We start from the raw sequence: 22,159 nt of genomic DNA on the forward strand, positions 1-22,159 counted from the left end.
ACATCTCTCTCAAAATACCAGTGCCAAAATAATGGCAGCATTGCCCAGGAAGGATTATTCTTGACCAGGGGGAATGCCAGAATGCACATACTGTCAGAAACACTGGGCCTGTGTGCGACCACATGGATGTGTATACACACATGGGCACTTGGCTTTTGATGACCCCTGCTAGGTATAATGACTTCCAGGGAAGCTTACAGTCCTTCACCTGAACAACAGGCTACCTGGCTTGCTACCCAAGTGTTGTTGCCTGTCCTACTTAAACTCTACACCTCTTTACCCATTTCTGCTGCTCTTTTACCTTCTTGTACCCACTTCACCTCTCGGCCGGCATCCTACTCCTTACACCTCCCTGCCATCTGCCTTCAGGTGGACTCCTTGGCTAATAATCTCAGTTTGCCCTGGATGCCAGAAGAGCCTTTCCTTCCAGATGGACCCCAGTTCATGACTGTCTCACCCCGGTCCTTGTCTTTTGTCCCTACCAGAGATGTCTCAGATGTTGAGGCAAGCCTCATCACTGTTGCTATTGACTGGGGCCTTGAGCCTGTGGATAAAGGTAAAGGTGTCCCCAGCCGGTCGTGTCCAACTCTAGGGTGTGGTGCTCATCTCCATTTCTAAGCCGAAGAGCCAGCGCTGTCCGAAGACGCTTCCGTGGTCATGTGGCCGGCATGACTGAACACCGAGGTGCATGGAACGCTGTTACCTTTCCCGCCAAAGCGTGACCTATTTATCTACTTGCAATTTCTTGCTTTCGAACTGCTAGGTTGGCAGAAGCTGGGACTGAAGACGGGAGCTCACTCCGTCACGCAGCACCGGGTCTCGAACTGCTGTCCTGCTGACCTTCCGGTCTGCAATTCAGCGTCTTAACCACTAAGCCACCATGGCCCCTCTAAGGAAAGTTTCCTCCTGTGCAAGCCCCAAGTCATTGCTGACTCCTACAGGGACGCTGCTTTCGCTGGCGTTTTCATGGCAGACTGTAGCGGGGTGATTTGCCATTGCCTTCCCCAGTTGTGACTACCTTTCCCCCAGCAAGCTGGGTACTCATTTTACCCACCTCAGAAGGATGGAAGGCTGAGTCAACCTGAGCCAGCTACCTGGGACCCAGCTTCTGCTGGGATCGAACTCAGGTCGTGGGGAGAGTTTCAGTTGCAATACTGCCACCTACCACTCTGCACCACATGAGGCTCTGAGCCTGTGGATACTTATGACCAAAACTGCCTGTAGTCTGGCACATGAGATTTACCTCTCTGAGATGCAGGGGTCCATGGGGAGCCACAGGGAGGCGCCATCTGTAAGGAAGAAATGTTTGAATAGATGAGAGCAAAGCGATCACTCGTTGATCTCTAGTGTCATCCACTAACTGGGCAAAGCTGCCCACCCAGGAATGGATAAGGGGCAATAATTTCTGTAGCAAGAGACCAGATGCATTGTATGCTACACAAATGCTTGGCTAGTGACTCTCAGGGTTTGCTCATTGTGTCTCCCTCACCGTGCTAGATGTGGGCACCCATATCTTTTCCCATTTGGGGGGAAAAGCAACTGGGGAGAGGCATCATTTTCAGAAGAAAAACTGCCAGAGTGGAAAGAGGCCCCCCGCTTCAGATTGTAGTGGAAAAGAACAAGGCTTCCAGGCAGCTTTTATTTGCTCTTTGGAAATTATATAATGTTTATTGTTCATTGTAAGTCTTGGAAGTGATCCAGCCAAAGTTCATTTCCCTTTTATTTCAGTTGGAAAGACATGCTCTCCCATTGAAACCAATGGGACTTAAAAGAGCTCATCTTTGACTGGCTCATGCTCAAGACTTTCCCAGAAGGGCACTACAGCTCTTTGGATATGGACAAAAAGGATAACCAGGAATTTCTGCATGCTGTTGGTATTGTTCCAGCAGCAGACTGAAGAACAGGAACCATTTTTATGTTGGTAGGTTTCCACTCACTTTTTACTTCTATCATGAAGCACTAGTATCAAAACCTGAAAAAGCACAAAAGGGAAAGGCCAATATTTTCATGGCCTGCTTATCAGCTTCCAGAGGTACTGGCTGTCCACTACTGGAATCAAATTGCTGAAGTAGAGGAAATTTGGCTGACGCAGAAAGGCAAGTCTGAACATCTGATGCTATTAATATAGGTTTCAGATTATTATTGTCATCATCATCATCATCATCATCACCAGTTTAATATAACCCATTAACAATAAGTTCTCTGGGCGGTATACAGAAAAAAGAGAGTTAGACACATAAAATATTAAAAAAATACAAAATGAAGATAAAATGAAAAACAAGTTAAAATAGCATCAACCAGCAACAGTACTGCTATGTTCTAAAGAGCAAAAAAACATGCTTTTAAAACTGAAAAACCTGGAGCAGGAAAAACTGTCTGAATTTTTAAAAATATTATATGACAGAGGTACTAGTATGTTTATAACTGCTTGTTTCTAAAAAAATTTCCTCAGTGAGTATTATATGACAGATTAACTACTGTTTTGTCAGTATTTACAATATTTAATTAATATTCTCTATCAAGCAAATATTTAGAAAACAGAATGGACCCAACAGCAAACAGTGCACATTTTATTGCTAACAGACTCTGTTAGGTCATGATTAAAAGTAGGGCTGTCCCAAAGCATTTTGCTGCCTGAGACAAAGGACAAGATGGGATCCCCTCCCATTCCATGTAAAAAAAAAAGCCAGCTGGACCAGCAGATGAATCTGTCTTCAACACTGAGGATGGGACAGCATCCTCCACCGCACCTGAAGGCAACAAACTAGCTTAGGGGGCACAGGGCAGGCCACATGGCACATAAGTCTGTCCTCCAATACCTTGCTGCCACCTCCCAGCATCTGCCACCTGAGGCAAATGCTTCACTCTGCCTAATGGTAGGGCCAGCTCTGATGATAAGCCACTACGCAGGAATTATAGCCTCTGTTTTTTATTTTCCACACAGATTTGAATCTGAAGTCTTAGTAATGTACTTTAAAAAAATTATAAATGTCATACTATTATATATATTATTGATTTGATCTATCCTCAAGTGAAGGGCCAACTTAGATTCTATGCCCTTTGGAGACCAGCCATTTTAAGTGAAGCTGCTATAGTCTTCCCTGAGCTAACTAGATAGGGTGAGGTAATTATACACATGACTTCCCAAGGGGAACAGTTCTCCCCTCCCCTTGCCCAGCAGGGTAGCAAATACAGGAAGAAGTTTGCTCCCTGTGGGGAAATCTTACCATCTTTTCCCAGCATCTCATACTCAAAAGGGGAATCCTCCATTTTCTCCTCAGAGATAAAAGCAAAATCCTCCTCCAGAAACTCCTGGGAACTGTTGCTGGAGAAGAAATACGTAAGGGGAAAATAAAAGAGTGTGAACTGAGACGATAACATCACACAGTGTCAAAGTAAAGCACTTCAGTCAAAGTAAAGTCACTTCAATCAACAGGTTCCTGAGGGGGTTGCCACTCTCCTACTTCCATTATCTATATATGTGTGTTATTCAACAAGGGAGCTCTGGTTCAGAGCAGTATTACCTTTGGTCTTGTTTTGTCTTTCCCTCATGTCCAGCCCCAGCACTAAATCTACCCTTCCTACTTTGTTTACAAGGAGCTCTAAGGAAGTTTAGTCCCTGACCAGACTTTTAATTCTGAAAAGGACTGGTACACAAGAACTGTGCATCAAGCAAGGATTTATCCTGGTGCTGTGATGTATCATCATGCTCTCTGCTGAGCTGCAGTCTCTGGAGGATAAAAGCCAGAGTAGTTCATTGGGTAAAGGGTTAGTCCTGGCTATGGGATAACTTCTCCTCCCAATCATGCCTCTCCCTGTGACATCTGCCACAGATCCACTGGGTGCTCTTGGGTAAGTCACTCCCTCTCAGCCATAGTTTCCTTTCTGTAAAATGGGACTAAGAGTAACCTGCCAGGGTGGTTGAGAGAGTAGAAAAAATTAAGATGTTTTATACATGTAAAAACACTCTATGAATTACAAATACCATGAACTATCCTTAAACACTCCTTCCTTATAGGTTCCTTCATTGGGACTAGAACAGACACATATTGCAGTGAAGCCAAACATCTGCATGGTTGGAGATTGTGGTGTGCTACACAGAATTTGGTGGTACATGAAGACATATGGGAGCAAGTTTCTAGCCCTCATGGCTGTAAAGAAAATATATGGGAAACATCTGATCAAGGCTTAGAAAGAATCCAGAAGAGTTGTTTATGGAACTTCCAGAATTAAGCAGGAAGGGATATCTGCATATCTCCATATAATTCCTAGTTGCTCCCAACCCCTTATTGAAATTTCGCAAAACAACTGGATGTTTTAAAACATCTGCAATACATTTGGGGGGGGAATCAATAGATTTGCCTGCTTTGCCAAAGTTCTGTATCAAAACGGTGATTAAAAAAACACAGTCCCAAAAACATACATATCACCCCGCCCCCCAAGTGTAGATGGGAACTGGCAGTAGACAGAAGTGCATGGTATGGGAAGCCCTGGTGTACTCACCTCCTGGAAAAAGAGCTCTCTTGCATGGCTCTCCTCTGCAGGGAATGCTTACAAGGTGGGACTGGGCTGCACGACCGAAAGCTCTCTGCTTGCTCTTGACTTGACCTGTGGCTTAAATCGGACCAAGACTGCAAAACAGAAGAAGGCTGTAAGAACACTCCAACATGGGTGGGCCCAAATCTCCCCCTCCCCCTCCCTGCTATTCAGGGCAAGGAATAAAGTAATGCTCTTGTACCCAGGTTGTCCATGTCCTAAAGAATGGAACCTTGTGAGACAGGCCACTGGGCTCTCACTAGAACTGAAAAGGACCAGTGAGAGACACTCTGGGTGGACAGTATCCTCCTATGCTCCCTGCCACTATCTTGCAATTGGAGAAAATATGAAGGGTTTGGGGTGGGAGGGATGGGAGTGAGCTATACACCTCAGACATGCTCAAAAAGCTGTCCTGGCTGTCATCCCGGGGGCAGATGGCATACATGCGCACCAGACGCTGCTTCTTCTTTGGACAATGTTCCCTGGGCTCGGAGCTGGCGGGCCCATTCCCCGGTACCTGCTAAAGAAGCACAAAGAAAGATAGAGAGGGAGGCAGTGGCGGGGAGAGAGAGCTCTCAGAAGACACCTGTCAGGGTGGACACTGAGCCCATAGAATCCCAGAGTAGTTCTGATTCGGAGGAAGAGCAGTCGCTCCTGGGAGAGGAGCGCGCCCCTTTTTCCCAAGGCCCGCAGCTGACGGAGATTCCTCCCACCAACATTCCTAGATTAGAAAGCAGTCCAGGGAGTGACCCAGCACCGATAGCAGACTGGTTGGATGCGCGGCGCAGACGCAGAGAGCGGCGCCAAATGGAGAGCGCGGAAAGGAGGCGTAGCGCCCAGTTGGCGCTCAAAGAACGGTTGCGCCCAGAGGACCTAAGAGAAAAGGGGAGGGATTCTCCCTAGTCCTTATATTCAGGGGTCTGCCAGTAATTGCCTTTCAAACGGGGACCAACTGTTCCAACTTCGGGCATAGGGATGCTGCTGCTCAGATCTAGTTGCTACCTGTAGAGTTGTAAGTTGTAAAAGAAGAATAAAGCTTTGAAAAGAATCCCTTTGTCTGCATCTGGACTTGGCTACTGGATTAGACTGAAAGAGCCCTCCAAGGAGCCCTTGACAACACCCTTGTCTCACAAGGTACAAAATGGCATCGTGCCTCCAGCGCAGATATAGGAGGGCGCAGCTCCATGGCTGCCGGCAGTGAAGGTTGCCGCTTCTCTCCTATCCTCTGTAGCAGTCATTTACAAAATTTATTTATTTATTTATTTATTTCATTTCATGTCTATACCGCCCAATAGCTGAAGCTCTCTGTATTTTGGAGGACACAGATCTATCACAAGAGAACTGCTAATATGCCATGAGAAATAAAAAAACTTTAAATCATCACTGGCTTCTGTGAGCCTGAAGGACCCATTCCTAAAGGGAGGCTGCATCCTGCATCTCTGAACAGGGCTGGCTCAAGAGGTTTGCTGCCTGAGGAAAAGGACAAAATTCCCCCCCCCACAGCCGCCCCCATTCCACATACAGAAGCTGACCCATCTGGCCGTTGAATCTTACTTCAACACTGGTGACAAGACAGCATCTGCCACCCCCCCTGGGGCCAGCAGGCTAACTTAGGGGATTCAGGGCAGGGCAAGCCATGTGGCCCACACAGCACTCTCCTACAACAGAGGGGAAACTGGGGAGGCTGCCGGTAATGTCTCCACACAGTATCTACTGCCTGAGGTGGCCACTACATTCTGCCTAATGGTAGGACTGGCCATCCTCCTTGGCATGATTTACTGTTCTGGGCATGCCTCCTTCCAATTAGCCTCTGTTGGAGGCAGGTCATTCTGTCCCTCTCTGCATCAGCTGTGATTGGGTCCTCCAATCACTCCCAATGCATCACACAACAGCGTGATCTGCCCTCCACGGAGGATGCCTGTTGTATCTCTGTATGAATCTCTGTGCTTGATCAAGAGGCATGGCCAGAAAAGGAACTCATGCAGAAAAGCAAGGGCTGGACTCCTCTGAGGGTGGGATAACGCTTATTATTACATGGTTTGAAAACAAACCTTTTCATGTGTAAGAATGAAGTGAACCTCCCATTTTAATCCAGAAGCAAAAAGAGTGCCTCAGCTGACAGAAGACTTCCCTGCCCTGTGGAAAGTAGCAGGGAACATATATAAAGAGCTGGTGTGTAGGAGAAATGAAACAGGGAGCCCTAATATATCACAGGCCAAGAGGGACTCCAGGCAAGGCCGGAGGAGAACTAATCAGTGAGACATAATAGAAGGCAATGCAAAGGTTTGTATAAGAAAGAACCAAGGGACAGAAACACTGGTTTAATTGTGAGTAAACAGAGGATGAACAGTGGAATCTGCATACAGAATACTGCTTCAAGGCATGAAACGGAGGTATAGTAGAGAGCAGCGTCAAGGTGCTGCACTAGCTAGAGTTGCCAGCTATGTTTGCTCACCCTGCACCAGTGCCTTTAAATTAAGAATGGCCTGACATACACAAAAATAGGTGAAGCATTCCCAGCATTGTATCTCCATGCCAGGAAAATAATCACCTCCTAAATCTCTGCTGTTAAATCCACAGGAGGGCCAGTAGAAGAAGGAAAATAAAATTGGAGTAGTTGGTAGCCCTAATGCAAACCCAGATCTATATCTTCTGCACTGCTGAATCTTACAAGGCAGTCTTTCAAAGACAGGGACTTAGAAGCTCAAATATTTTGGCCACCTAATGCGAAGAGAAAACTCCCTGGAAAAGACCCTGATGCTGGGAAAGACTGAAGGCAAAAGGAGAAGGGGACGGCAGAGGATGAGATGGCTAGATAGCATCACCAATGCAATGGATATGAACTTGAGCACACTCCGGGAGAAAGTGCAGGACAGGAAGGCCTGGCGTGCTGTGGTCCATGGGGTCACGAAGAGTCGGCCATGACTGAACGACTGAAGAAGAACAAGAAGCACCCAACTCTTTCCTACCACAAGGGGGATCAGCCTTATTATCCCTTACTCTCCTCTGCCATGCACATCCATGCAACTCATTCTCAATGCAAACCTCACCATCAAGGCTGAGCCACTCAGGCCCACCTGCTTCCTGAGTTCACAGATCTCATCAGTGAGTTCAAAGACTTTGCGCCGGAGCGAATCTTTCTCCAGGAGGCTCTGGGAAATTTCCAGCTGGGCAATGTCCCTGGCACTGTAGGCCTAGGGGAAGAGGAGAGAAACACACCCTCAACAAGGGCTTTGGGAGAAAACAAACAGAAAAAAACTATCTGCAACAACAGGGAGCAGTACAAAATGCACAGAGACATCAAAACTTCTCACAATTGTTTAAAAGGCTCCAGTGAGTAATTTACTGTGGGCTCTGAGCATCAACATAACGTTGGGGCATGTCCAGCAGAAAATGCCACAGTAATCACCACAATACTTTTTATTGGACTGGCTTCTGCTAAGGTTGATGCTTGTATGTTTTTGAATACCACAACTACATGTGGCCATTTCAACAAACAAAATGAAGAAGGCAGCTGATTTGGACAGGAAGACTTGTCACAACTGCTGATATATATTTAACCACCCACCAGAATAGGGGTGGGCAACTTGTGGCCCTCCAGATGTTTTGGCCTACAACTCCCATGGTCCCTCACCATTGGCTATAGTGGCCAGGGCTGATGGGAGTTGTAGGCCAAAACATCTGGAGAGCCACGTTGCCCACCCCTGTGCTATAACCTCACAGAGAGCAACAGGTGCCAAGTCCTGTTATTGGACATTCTGTGACAGCAAGTAATGGATGGAACATTTCTGTAGCAGCTGCAACATTCTGCAGTTTTAGGCAACTGGGAAGCCATCTCCTCCCTTATTTTGGGAAGCTTCCTGTCACCTGCTCTAAAAAGCTCCTTCTCCTTACTAGTCAGAGCTCCAGGTACCTGATCTCTTTCTTTCTGCAGGTCAGCCACTTGTGCCTGGAGGGCACTGATTTTCTCCTTGTAGATCTCACAGTCCACCTTCATCTTCCAGCACTCAATCAATGTGTGTTCCTTTTCTTCCCAGCACTGCATAAGCACACAAAGGTAGCAAGAGAATAGCCTCCAGTATTCATATCACAGTCCTCCCCTGACACCCCAAAGCTCTACACACATACATTATGTAGGTAATCTTTACAACAACAGTATCATGTGGCCTATATTTTTTTAACCTCATATTACAGACTAAGGTATGGGAATGAAGCTGAGGCTAGCAGCTTGCCTATGGCCACCCAATGAGTTCGAGGCTGAGATGAGATTTGCAGACTTTTAATTCCGGCTCTTAACTGCACTGCTACAACTGCTCCTTGAGACCAAGCCCAGAACTACAGAACATCAACCCTGCATTAGCTCTGTCAAATTAGATGACCTAACTGCCTCCATGCCATTGTTCTTCAGGCACTGAGGCATTGCTCTCACCACCTCATAACTGCAAGCAGTGGTGTAGCAGAGTCAGGGCTCACAGGGTCGAAGTGCTGAGATGTTTTATTCCTTTTCGATGCCATCTGCCACCCCTCCCTGTTCCCTCTGAGCTTACCAGCAATCCTCACAGTAGGTGGGGGGGAAAGGATTTCCCCAGCAACAATATATTGTTGCCAGCGATCTCTGTTGTAATGCCAAGTATTTTGGGGTGGCTAAGTCTTGAATGAGCAATTCAGACCCATTGGCTTTACAAAAGATCTACTCCTGATGGAGAGAAAAACTGCTAAAACTAGTTTGTTGACTTTGAGATGAAACATTTCTCCCTGGTGCTGGGAACTCACTATGCTATGACCGTCAGCTGGTCCACAAAACTAAATTGGGTTTTGTGCTCTGTACTGCTGCTCTTTGGGGTATGTGTGTGTATACACATATATGCGCACGCGCACACACACACACAGATTTTTCTTATTGTTGATTGTTTAACATCCTTTAGATATCTGTGTGTCTGTGTGTGTGTGCTGTGGGTTTATATGTTTGTGTGGAAATGGGTTTTTTTAATACTATGTACAGTGTATTTTAATGGTTTTTAATCTTTGTAAACCACCCAGAGAGCTTTGTGTATTGGGCAGTATAGAAACATAATAAATGAAATGAAATAGATACAGATCAACACAATGGTCTGCATTTTGGGACTCTCCTTGGGATGTGTGGCTGTGGGGATTGTCACGATGAGCGCCTGCACTTCAAAATTTACCATGGCACCACTAACTGCAAGAGGATTTGTTGAAATTAGAAGGTGGCAAATCTAGTGCTACCAGCTGGATTGGGGTCTAAAGCATGTGACTGCAAGATATGCACAGCAGACATGGCAATCTGGGGCTGCTTCTTGGTGCTCCCTTGTGTGGTGTAGCACTAGACTCACCTAATGGAAGACCCCAAAGAGAGTGAGACTTACTGCAGGTACATTAGCTGAACTCTCCTGACATCACTTATGGGCTGGAAAGAGACTTTACTTCTCTGTCTTGTGCAAAGGCACCCATGGCCAGCCCAGCCCAGCCCAGCCCTCTCACCTGCTTGCGCTGATTCTCTGCACGCACTGCCTGCTCCCTCAGCGAGTGGATACGGTTCAGCAGCTCCTGCTTGCCTTCCAGAGCATCATCAAGGTTCTGCTCTAGAATGTCTTTCTGCACCTGACCCAATGAGACAGGTTCATTAGAGAAGCTTCTCCACCCTCACCCCGGGCCCTGCCCAGAGAGGCATGGACAAGACAGCAACCCAGATGCGGAGGGTAGAGCTATGACGATCTGCCTCCCCTCCTCAAGCTAGGGCCACCGCAGCCAAACTGCAAATGTACAGGAACATCATGCAGTCAGAGGAGAGTTGTGCATTGCAAACCCATCCTCCATTTTGCTGAAACATGTGCAAACAATTTCCCTGACCCCAAATTGCACAAATGTCTCTGGTGTAAGTTTGTAAGAAGATGCTCTTGAGCAAACACTCTTCAGGCACATCTATACTGAGAGTCAGTATTGGTTCTCATGCACCAACTGACCTGTCCCAGCTTCTCCTGAAATTGTAGCCTGGTGAGGTCACTAAGAACTCTCTGTTAGAGACCTAGCCTGCCTCACTGAACTACAGTTCCTAGGATCACCTGGGCAAAGGAAATAAACTGTGGGATCAGTTTAGGTCTGCAGTGTAGGTGCAACTTATATGGATGTGTTTGTGGACATAGTTTGCAGATTTCTTTTACCACACTGAAGGTCTCCAGCTCCACTAGTGACTTGAGACGCTCATTCTCCTCTTTCAGCATCAAAAGCTCGTCCACTTGTGGCTGCAGGTCCCCAGTAGTTCTTGCGGTCCTCTCCCTTTCGCAGTATGAGGACACCTGGGCTCGCTGCAATTCCTGCTTCATCAGGTAGAGCTACCATGGGCAGGAATGCAGAAAGGAAGAAAAAGCAGTGATCAAGACCAAAATGCAAAACATCTACAAAATAGTTTGTGGCACTAACTCTGGAACATGGGATCATCTGACGGTTTGGTTTTAAGATCACTTGCTATTTTTATTTATTGCATTTATATCCCACCTTTTTCCCTCCAAAGGATGGATGATGGTATTATTTTGAGTTTTTATGGGGCCTCAAGGCTCTTTGAAGCACTGCTCCCATACAGCGCCCCTGGAAAAAACGTCTCCAAGCTCACAGTTTCATGTGGTGTTTCTGCCTTTCCCAGATAAAATGTTATTTATTACTACATTTGTACCTGCCTTTTTTCCTCTTGCCAGGCAGCCAAGGTGGCTTACATGGTCCTCCTTGCCTCCATTTTATCCTCACAACAACCCCGTGAGGCAGGTTAGGCTGAGAGTCAATGACTGGCCCAAAGACACCCGGTGAGCTTCATGGCTGAGTGGGGTCTCCCCTGTCCCAGTCCAATGCTCTAACCACTACACCAGACTGGCTTTCTTAAATTAACATGGTGAGTGCCAACATAAATTGAGCCAAAATGGGGAGACCAAGAAAGAGGAGGGTGGTATCAGAATGCTCCAGTTTTGTGGAAATACAAAACAAACAAACCCCAAACCTAAAACCTAAGGGGGCAAATCTAGTGCTACCAGCTGGACTGGGGTCTAAAGCATGTGACTGCAAGATATGCCCAGCAGACACAGCAATCTGGGGCTGCTTCTTGGTGCTCCCTTGTGTGGTGTAGCACTAGACTCACCTAATGGAAGACCCCAAAGAGGGTGAGACTTACTGCAGGCTGCTCCCCGCAAACAGCTGAAAGAGGATTGAGCATGCTTAGTAGCCACAGAATATGGAGTGTCCATTGAAAAAGATGAATAGAAAACTGGGAGGGGATGAGGGTGTGGAAAGCCCTGCTTGAGTTTTTTTTCCTGGAGGAGGGCATGGCTAGCTGGCAGAAACCCTGAACAGGAGCACTCCTACTAGGAGGTGAGAATACCTACAACAATTTATTGCAGGTCCCGCTTATAAGCACTAACTGTGAGCTGTCGTCTTCTACACTCCAGTCCTATGAACGTTCTGTAACATCACCAGTTAAACACAGCAAAGATAAGGCCAATCACAGCACAGGGGGAAAGAGAAAATGGTGTGCAATCCTAAAGACATCACAACTGCCCAATGGTTGTTTTAGCCCACTGCCCTGTCTCTAAAAGCCAATAATACCCAACACATAAGCTGATATGTGTAAGAAACCAGGCATTTTAGGAGTCATCCAACTTTTAGGAAACCCTACAATCTTCCAGCAGATGGATATTGAGGGATCTCCATTCTAAATTATATAGCATAATCACATAACATGCAAAGCCTCCACAGATTTGTATATTATATCAGCTTCAGCCAAATAAACAGATCAGTATGCATTACAAATTACACTCAGACCTTTCAAGGGCCAGATGGCCTCTCTTCAGTTTTCTGTTGGGTAGATGGGCTGTGTCTTTTGCTGAATCTGCAGCATAAATGGCTGTCTCCAGGAGACAGGATACTGAGCTGGACAGTTCTTGTAAGCGAATGCTTCCTACATTCTATACAGGGCCAGCCCAACCATTAGGCAGAATGAGATTTCCACCAGGTGACAGATGTTGGGGGAGGGGGAATGATGGGGAGATGTTGGAGGACAGAGCTGTGTGGGCCATACAGACTGCTACACACCCCCTAAGCTAGCCAGCTGCCCTCAGGAGGATGCTGTCCCAACACCAGTATGGGGGAAAAAAAATGCCAGTCAATCAGTTTTTGTCCTTAACCTCAGGCAGTAAAATGACTTGGTCTGGCTTTGATTCTATAACATTCAGTAGTAAAAGTGGGCCGGTGCAGATGGCCATAGATTACCAGCAAAAATGTTCTGGAGCTTTGGCTAGGCATTCTGTCCACATTAATCATTGAGTTTAGAGTACCAGGAAAAGACTCTGGGAATTTCACCAAGACAAGACATGTATCCGCACTCATCATCACTGATGGCAACCAGTCACTGCTAGCACAATCTAGGGTGGCCAGTGTGCATTGCCAAAAAAGAAGAAATGCATCACTGAAAAAGAGGACAAAAAGAGGACATGGATTTGCATGAAATGAGCATATCCTTGGACTCGATGGTCTTATTGGCCCCTTCCAACCCTACTATTCTATGATTCCCCCCCCTATATATATTGCAAATTTGGAAATAATTACTACAGTTTAACTAGAAATACAATAAACCACACCATAGTGGAGAAGACTGACCAGGCAACCTGTGTGCCTGCCTGCTCAGTCTGCTATCCAGGTGCTAACAACTACTGACGGGTAATTTCAAGCCCCCTGTTCTCCCTTCTTAGGGTCCTTTATATCTGAACCAGACTTGAACTGGACAGCCCTTCAACCAGAGGGCACCTTCAAAATAGAGGACCGTCCTCTGTAAAGTAGGACACCTTGCCACCCTCATACGATGTCACAAGCCCAGCTGAGCTCCACACCCTGCCACACCTCTTCCTGCAGGCTCTGGCAGCGGGTAACTGCCAGGTCCTTCTCTTGCAGGGCACTGCTGTAGCGTAAGGAGAGGCCATAAAGTTCATCTTTAAGCTTCAGTGCCTCATGGAAGTGGGCACTGAGCTCCCTCTTCATGCGGTTACACTCGGCCTCAATGCCCCGCAGACTTTCGGCTTGGGCCTCCAGGTGGGCAGTGTTCTCCTTCAGCTTGCGGCAATGCTGGAGGAGGGACAGCTTCTGTCGCTTCTCTTGACTCAGCTCTTCCTGCAGGCTGCTCACTGCCTTGGCCAAGCATTCTGTCAGCTGGGAGCTCTCAATCAGGTCTAGTGGTAAGGGAGAAAACATTTAGGCCTTTGTCCTGGTCCAGACCCAAGGCTTCTACCTCAGGTGCCAGAATTGTGACACCATTAAAAAGCAGCAAATAGTTATTTATTATATTTTTACTGCCAGGAGAGTGTATGGGGGAGCTGGGGTTGGGGTGGGAATTGGTGTGTATGGAAGAGACACCATTTTGCTAATCTGCCTCAGGTGCCAAAATATCTTGGGCCAGGCCAGATTCGCCTTTGTCAATCAACTGAGGACTTGCTACAGGGTCAGTACCATTAGGCAGAGTGAGGCAACCGCCTCAGGCAGCAGATGCTGGGGGGCAGTAGTGGCACTCCCTCCAGCCATTCCTCCTGAGCCCCCACCTCATAATTCCCCACTATTGGAGGGCAATCTCTCTTGCACCCCTGAAACTAGCTTGCTGCTTTCAGGTGTGATGGAGGATGCTGTCCTGTTGCTAGTGGTGAAGTAAGATTCAACTGCTAGTCTAGTCTGCTTCTGTATCTAGAATGGAGGGCGGCACCATTTTGTCCTTAGCCTCAGGCAGCAAATTGTCCTTGGGCCAACCCAGGTTATAACTCTGGGGCTGAAAATTTCCTCAATAGCCAGCTCCAAACGAGGAGCTCTGTAGTGGGGTGTGGGGATCAGAAAAGCTCACCACTAAAATGGTTGTGATCTATGGAAGGCTCCAAGCCAGTGATAAGCACATAAATATCAGGGTTGTGGAGCTTCAGGCTTTCCAGAAAAGCAAGTGCTCCATTCTTCCCACGGGATTTCAAGAGATCCAGCATGTGACCTGCAAGGTAATTAGAAAAAGCAGCAGTGTAAAGGGATGGGGAGCCCCATTGGAAAGGAGCCCAAAGACCCAGCCTGCCCAGACAGAGAAACATGGTGGATATGTTTCTCACTAGGGATGTAATAGCAGCCCAAAGATTTGTGTCAGTAGCTAGCCTTCCCTCCAGAGGTGACACAACCAATTTGCAGGCAAGGACAGCTGCAACTCTCCCTTTCCCTACAGGATGAGGTCATTCTCTTTTTCAGAGTACGCCACATCCCGTGCGTAAAGGCTAAGTTTGCCCCTAAAGTTGGCTGTCCTCCCCATCAACTTATAGGTGAGGATCAGTGTAACCTCGATGAGGTAGCTGGGTTCACAGAACCTACAAGCTTCCATGGGGCTATATTGCCTCCCTTCCCCATTCCATCCAGGAGCAATGAAGAAATATCTGTCTACCCCAGAAGCAGGTAGATGTGCCTTATTATGTCTCATCAACATTGCCACACCCAGGCTGCTCACCTACTCTCATGGCACTGTTTGTGAACTGAGGACTGTGCAACACCTCTTCCTCATCCAGTTGACCAAGCACCTTGGCCTGCCGTAAGTAGGGGGTAAGCCGGCTCGGGCAGACACCACGCACAATTCTGTAGCGATGGCCCTCCACCATCTCCCATAAACGGTCCTCATCCATGTCACGGAGTTCTTGGTCGACCAAGTTGGAGTCATCTGCTCCAGCCTCTGCCATAACGGGAACCTGGAAGGACAAGAGACATTTGATAGTTTTGGTGGACAGCAAATCAGAATGTTATTCATGAAGCTCTAAAGGTCTATGGTGTAGCCTTTCATTAGATACAGTTCCTGTTCCAAATTGATATATAGTATGGCAGAAACCAAATCCCAGCCTAGAGGCAGTATCAAAAACACCACATTTGATACTTGGTGCAGAATTCAGTCCTCTTGAGAATTATTTTTTCTTTCATTCTAGAAAGTTCCTAGCTCTTATGAATGCAAAACAATCCTTGAAATGGTGTAGACGATGACATCTCAAGAGCCAGTAGAGTGGCTGCATTAAAATTTCCAGTGGTAAGGGAGCAGTTTCTTAGTGCCTTGTTCCTCCCCATGACTAGCAGAAATAGAATATATGCAAATTGGTTCAATTTTTCATCATATATACAAGTCATATAATTTTAGTTCTTGTGGGTGTGCAGAATACACAGAACCCACATTACAGTGTGTCACAAGCAGAGCACAAGAAGGCATCGTGAAATGCCTACAAGTCTCAATCAATACATTTATTACAACCAGTCACATGGGCTAAGTGAACCTCAGAGGTAAATCTATTCAGAGAGTTACAACTTCTGGCAGACCTTTTCTTTAGACTGCTGACAACGGATTGCTTGTTAATGATCCAGAGTGAATGGCTGATGTTTCATCAATGGGAGCTAATGGTAAGGAGATGGTTTCCTGTTAGGTTGAGAATCTCTCTGTGTGTTTGGATGAGATATCCATATGAGTTACGAGAAGGTGACAACCCCACCAGCTGATGGGGAAGGGGCACAGAAACACCAGCTGACATTTTTCAAAGACAGAGCAGGAGTTAGCTGAAAATGGGGTGGGTGAGGGTGGGGTGCAACCTGCAGGACCATCCAAGTTGCTCTCTTGGGGATCTTCAGGGGTTGGACTCAGTGGCCTTGTAGGCCCCTTCCAACCCTTGTTGTTGTTGTTCAGTCGTTAAGTCGCGATTCTCCCTAGTGGGAATGCCTGTTTCCCTCCATTTAGGATCTGTTTGTATATCTGAGAACAAACATTACAAATATACCTTATGTCCCCAGTGCTCAAAGTGCTGCCTGTGAAACTTCTCACCACTGTGGGAAGTGTGTGTGTGTATATATTCATTTACATTTACAGTGTGAACTTCTGAAAGGTGCTGGATAGGCCCCTGAGCCACTTACCTCTAGATCAGAATTAATTTCCATGTCTACACCGGCCCTGTAGAACACTGCATTTGCATCTTGCATAGTCAAGGCTAGAACAGTTATAAAGGAGACTGTGTTACACTCAGGCACCCTGTCGGTGATGTATTTCTCACAGTGCCTTGCATATGGTTGGTGCTAATTAAAATATTAAGTAATAACAACAGCAGTAGGATCCTTTTACAGACCACAGTCACATACTAGCATACACCCCATATACCTAGAGGCAACAGAGGTAAGAAATTTCCACGGCAGGAATTTCCAACAGATAAATTTCCACTATTGAAGACAGGAAGGAGAACATTATCCTATTTTTTTAAGGACCTTTCTTCTCCTCCATGTTTCAACCAACCATATTTGTCTTCCTATCCGAAAGGAAGTGGCAGAGAGCAATATTGCAACTGGAAGAGCTGATGGGCTGACCAAACAGAGGAAAGTCCACTCAGTATGCACCTCCATTTTATACACATCAGTGCTTAGCCAGCAGGGGGGAAACCATAATATTGGAAAGGAACATTCAGGAGAATCTGAGGTGCCTGGTAGGGACAAAACCTATCAAGGCCTGGATAGAAATTGCCTTCCTTCCCTAAATCAAATGCAAACAACAACAAAACCCCAACAACATAACTAAGGGAGCAGGAAACCTCAGGATACTAGTTTCCTGCTCCCTTACTTGTTGTTGTTCAGTCGTTCAGTCGTGTCCGACTCTTCGTGACCCCATGGACCATAGCACGCCAGGCCTTCCTGTCCTCCGCTCTCTCCCGGAGCGTGCTCAAGTTCATATTCATTGCATCGGTGATGCTATCCAGCCATCTCATCCTCTGCCGTCCCCTTCTCCTTTTGCCTTCAGTCTTTCCCAGCATCAGGGTCTTTTCCAGAGAGTTTTCTCTTCGCATTAGGTGGCCAAAATATTTGAGCTTCAGCTTCAGTATCTGTCCTTCCAATGAGCAGTCAGGGTTGATTTCCTTTAGGATGGACTGATTTGACCTCCTTGCAGTCCAGGGGACTCGTAAGAGTCTTCTCCAGCACCACAGTTCGAAAGCATCAATTCTTCGGCGCTCAGCCTTCCTTATAGTCCAGCTCTCACAGCCATACATTACTACTGGGAAAACCATAGCTTTGATTAGACAGACCTTTGTCGGTGATGTCTCTGCTTCTTACTATGCTGTCTAGGTTTGCCACAGCTTTCCTCCCAAGGAGCAAGCGTCTTTTAATTTCATGGCTACAGTCACCGTCTGCGGTGATCTTGGAGCCCAAGAAAGTAAAATCTGTCACTGCTTCCATTTCTTCCCCTTCTATATGCCAGGAAGTGATAGGGCCAGATGCCATGATCTTCGTTTTTTTAATGTTGAGTTTCAAACCAGCTTTTGCACTCTCCTCTTTCACCCTCAACAAGAGGCTCTTTAGATCCTCTTCGCTTTCTGCCATTAGGGTGGTATCGTCTGCATATCGGAGGTTGTTGATAATTCTCCCAGCAATCTTAATTCCGACCTCTGATTCATCCAACCCGGCATTTCTCATGATGTACTCTGCATATAAGTTAAATAAGCAGGGTGACAATATGCAGCCTTGTCGTACTCCTTTCCCAATTTTGAACCACTCGGTTGTTCCATGTCTGGTTCTTACTGTTGCATCTTGACCCTCGTCCAGGTTTCTCAGGAGACAGGTAAGGTGGTCTGGTACTCCCATCTCTTTAAGAATTTGCCACAGTTTGTTGTGATCCACACAATCAAAGGCTTTAGCATAGTCAATGAAGCAGAAGTAGACGTTTTTCTGGAATTCTCTTGCTTTCTCCATGATGCAGCGAATGTTGGCGATTTGATCTCTAGTTCCTCTGCCTCTTCGAAACCCAGCTTGTACTTCTGGTAGTTCTCGGTTCGCATACTGCTGAAGCCTAGCTTGTAGGATTTTGAGCATCACCTTGCTGGCATGTGAAATGAGCGCAATTGTGCGGTAGTTTGAACACTCTTTGGCATTGCCCTTCTTTGGAATTGGAATGTAAACTGACCTTTTCCAGTCTTGCGGCCATTGTTGAGTGTTCCAAATTTGTTGGCATATTGAATGCAGCACTTTAACAGCATCATCTTTTAGGATTTTAAATAACTCAGCTGGAATTCTGTCATCTCCACTAGCTTTGTTGTTAGTAATGCTTCCTAAGGCCCACTTGACTTCACTCTCTAGGATGTCCGGCTCAAGTTCAGTGACCGCACTATCATGGCTATCAGGGACATTAAGATCTTTCCTGTATAGTTCTTCTACTATATATTCTCCCTTACTTATGTATTCATTAATATATACAGTATTGTAGATGTACATAGCACTGTGCAGAGGCAAGTCACTACTTATTATTTTTTATTATTATTATGTAGGTGCCTTATACTGAGATAGGCTATTGCTCCACTTAGCTCAGTATTGTCTACTCTGATTGGCAGACACTCCCCAAAGACACACAGGCAGAGAGGGGACAAAGTGTCCCTGGGTTGTTAATTACAGTGGGAGTAGGTGGGCAGCAGGTACCAGAAGGCCCGCTTCTTCCTGCTCATCTTCTCAGCAACCCAGTTTTTGTTAATTCTGGATTGTTATGATGTGCAAACTGAGCCATTACATTGCAGCTCTGTGTTTGGAGTTTTCACTGTAATTTGATATTTCTGAAAGCAGCCATAGCCTCAGTTGGGTTGGGGCCATGATGCAAGAGGGACAGGTGTCTAATTCTCTCCCCCCTCCCCTGACACACATACCCTATGCAGCAATCTTGATCCAGATTTCCCCCCTGGAGCTACTATTAACCATGGAAGGGAAAATTTACAGGCTCTGTATCAGCTCTGGGTAGGCGATCTGAATCTGGGCTGCAACACAAGGGAGAAGTGTAAGACCGCCCCCCCCCCCCATGCCTCTGCCTCAATCCATCTCTTACAAAAAGAGTATTACTTGCTTTTACAAATGGAAAATTACCTTAGGAGCTCCAAACATGAGCTCCACCATAACATGTAGTTTAGTCCACGGTTACACTGTATTTCTCAGACCACTGAACAATTGGGAATGCAGACTCACTGAATATGAAGATTATCTGACATTTTTCAAAACAGGAAGTGATATTTTGCAAGTTAAATGTGGAGAAAGGGAAGAACGAGAACTCTGGGGTTCCATTGTGGGAAAACAAAGGAATGAGAAAAATCACCATCTCCCCCCCCCCCCCCCCAGGATTCTAGTTCTTAACTAGTTTGGAAGTGGGGAACCTGTTGGGTAAGAGCAATGATGCAGTCAAGGAGCTATATCCTGTTCCCAAATGTTTTGTCTCTGAGTCCCCTATCCTTCTCTGTACAACGGAGCTTGCAGTGTGCCAGCGTCACTGTCCTTAAAGGCCTGCATTTGGGATGCCAAGGTAAATAGAAGAAGAGGAACAGGACGAGGAGACTTGAATCCAGACTACGGTCCTCCAAGTACAGAGCAACCTGCTTCATCCCCATCTCCTGAGCTCCTTTGCCTGGCCATGATACTAAATGACTGAGGCTAGGAACACTCTCATCAAAGTGGGAGCAGTGCTTCCCTCTTTCACAGGCCAGTCCATTCCCTGGTTGGAATAAATGAAAGCAAAATCAGAGACCCTGCTAGTCCTACCTGTTCCCAATGATCAACAGCCGTGAACGTTGTTACAGACATATTGGTGCTTGATGTCTTGGAGAGTGACTGATTTTTGAAGAGCAGCAAACAAACAGGTTTTTCAGGACAGCCAGCTCTGGCCTGCCAGGGAGATTTAATGTATCCAGCTGTAGCTCTTCCTCCTGGGCACAGTGCCAGGCTACAAGATGCATTAATCCATCAGGGGTGTATGGCTCTATTGCAGCACCACAAGGCATCTATGGTTACTCAGACTTCCTTCTGGTTCTAGCTGAAGAGTAATCAACATGGCTGAAGCTAAAGGATTAATGCTAGGGTGCCTGAGTTCAAATTGTCCCTTGACTCTTTGATAGTTTCATTGGTCTGACCTTCGGACAGTCACTATCTTCTCACATTGGTTTCTCACCTGTGAATGGAACAGTAAAACACAGAGATATCTACCTGATAATTTTGAATACCAATAATTATACACAATTATACAATATCTAAATGTACTTCCTTGGAAACTACATCTATTGAAATCAGTGGCATTCACTTCCAAGTAAATGCCTTTATTTGTTATATTTATATCCTGCTTTTCAGACATGCTTGGCTCCCAGAATGGTTTACAATTAAAATCCACACATAGATACACTGTGATGAGGGATATGTTTCAGGGGGCAGGGCAGTCTCTTCTGGGCCGTTTGATGAAACAGTTGATAAGACCGAGGAGCCAGGATACAGACGTACCCCCACAGAAATAATAAATAATAAAACAATAATAAATATAACAAAATATATGTTAAAATAATAAAAGGTAAAATTAATATTAGTAGAAAAACATCCTACTAATGTTGAGTGGATCAAAGATGCAACTCCCCTGTGAAACAGAAATACATGTATCAGAAACAATTCTAGTTCTGACGCCAAACTTCAGAAATATGTTTTCATTTGGTATCAGGTAAGGTGGAAGGATATAACATCTCTCACTCAGACACCAAATTTTGCATCTATGGGACTCACTTGTTTTGACAGCCTAGACACTATGCCCTAGAGTATGGAAATAATTCACTAACAGTGCAATCCTATACATGTATGTGCAGAAGGAAGTCCCATTGAGTTCAGTGTGGCTTGAGCCTAAGTAAGTGTATATGGGATTAAAGCCTAAGCATGACAATACGAGTGCTGTTTAAGGCTGCGATCCTACGCACACTTACGTAGGAGTAAGCCCCATTCAGCACAATGTGACTTACTTCCAATTGTGCTATAAATGTTACTTAATGTCGGTGGAAAGAGTGAAGGTATGTGAGGAATGATCTTCACTTAAAAAATCTGAGAACCCCAGGCGACTTATATTGATTGGCTGTAGATAGGCACCAGGTTGGGGAAGTGACTGCAATAGCCTTCCCCAACCTGGTGCCCTCCAGATGTTTTGGACATCAACTCCCATCAGCCCCAGACTTCATGGCCAATGGTCAGGAATGCTGAGAGTCGTAGTCTATGCTCAGCAGCAATATATCTCTAGGTACCAGGTGCTGGAGACTAACAAGAGGATTTAGCCATCACCCTCATGCTCTGCTCATGAGCTTCCCAAGGACTTTTGATGGCCACCGCTAGAGACAGAAAAACACCAAAGGGGGGGGGCAAGGGGGATGTTCAAACTGGAGCTGGGTGGCAAATCCCAAAAAGTACATTGGCTAAAGCATTGTATCAAAACGTTTCTCAAGGGCAATACCTATAAGATCTCCTGTTTAAAAAAGGTGCCTCCTCTGGAGTTCTAGTTCCTAGGGTATTGGTAGGCAAACTGGTACCTTCCAGACATTTTGGACTGCAACTCGTATAATCCCTGACCATTGGCTATGTTGGCTGGAGCTTATGGGAGTTGTATTCCAAATATCTAGAGGGCACCAGGTTTCCTACGCCTGTCCTAGAGAATGTGAAAACAGAACAATGGACTAGATGGACCTTTGGTCTAAATCTGCAAGGTAGTGATGTTCTTATGGACTGTATGTATGTCCTTGGAAGTGCAAAGAAATGCACACCCAGGAAC

The 22,159-nt window shown here is 46.1% G+C and overlaps 2 protein-coding genes across 2 annotated transcripts in view; both read right to left on the bottom strand.

Moving 5' to 3' along the window:
• Positions 1 to 20,316, bottom strand: part of CARD14 (caspase recruitment domain family member 14) — a 30,139-nt gene extending 9,823 nt beyond the window's left edge. Inside the window, exons 1-12 of the mRNA XM_084837726.1 lie at positions 20,131 to 20,316; positions 15,059 to 15,293; positions 14,423 to 14,560; positions 13,438 to 13,763; positions 10,719 to 10,889; positions 10,039 to 10,158; positions 8,450 to 8,575; positions 7,587 to 7,730; positions 4,925 to 5,056; positions 4,504 to 4,631; positions 3,228 to 3,325; positions 1,244 to 1,289 (exon numbers count right to left, since the gene is read on the bottom strand). Of these exons, the coding sequence (XP_084693852.1) occupies positions 1,244 to 1,289; positions 3,228 to 3,325; positions 4,504 to 4,631; positions 4,925 to 5,056; positions 7,587 to 7,730; positions 8,450 to 8,575; positions 10,039 to 10,158; positions 10,719 to 10,889; positions 13,438 to 13,763; positions 14,423 to 14,560; positions 15,059 to 15,293; positions 20,131 to 20,172 (1,706 nt within the window). The 5' untranslated portion in view covers positions 20,173 to 20,316. The remainder of the gene's footprint in view (positions 1 to 1,243; positions 1,290 to 3,227; positions 3,326 to 4,503; positions 4,632 to 4,924; positions 5,057 to 7,586; positions 7,731 to 8,449; positions 8,576 to 10,038; positions 10,159 to 10,718; positions 10,890 to 13,437; positions 13,764 to 14,422; positions 14,561 to 15,058; positions 15,294 to 20,130) is intronic.
• A 103-nt stretch (positions 20,317 to 20,419) lies between these two features.
• Positions 20,420 to 22,159, bottom strand: part of GAA (alpha glucosidase) — a 30,627-nt gene continuing 28,887 nt past the window's right edge. Inside the window, exon 19 of the mRNA XM_084837727.1 lies at positions 20,420 to 20,536. Coding sequence (XP_084693853.1) covers positions 20,486 to 20,536 — 51 coding nt within the window. The 3' untranslated portion in view covers positions 20,420 to 20,485. The remainder of the gene's footprint in view (positions 20,537 to 22,159) is intronic.

This window comes from Heloderma suspectum, chromosome 2 (genome assembly GCF_057233095.1).
Source record: "Heloderma suspectum isolate Gila_16-S chromosome 2, 16-S_ref, whole genome shotgun sequence".
Taxonomy (NCBI): domain Eukaryota; kingdom Metazoa; phylum Chordata; class Lepidosauria; order Squamata; family Helodermatidae; genus Heloderma; species Heloderma suspectum.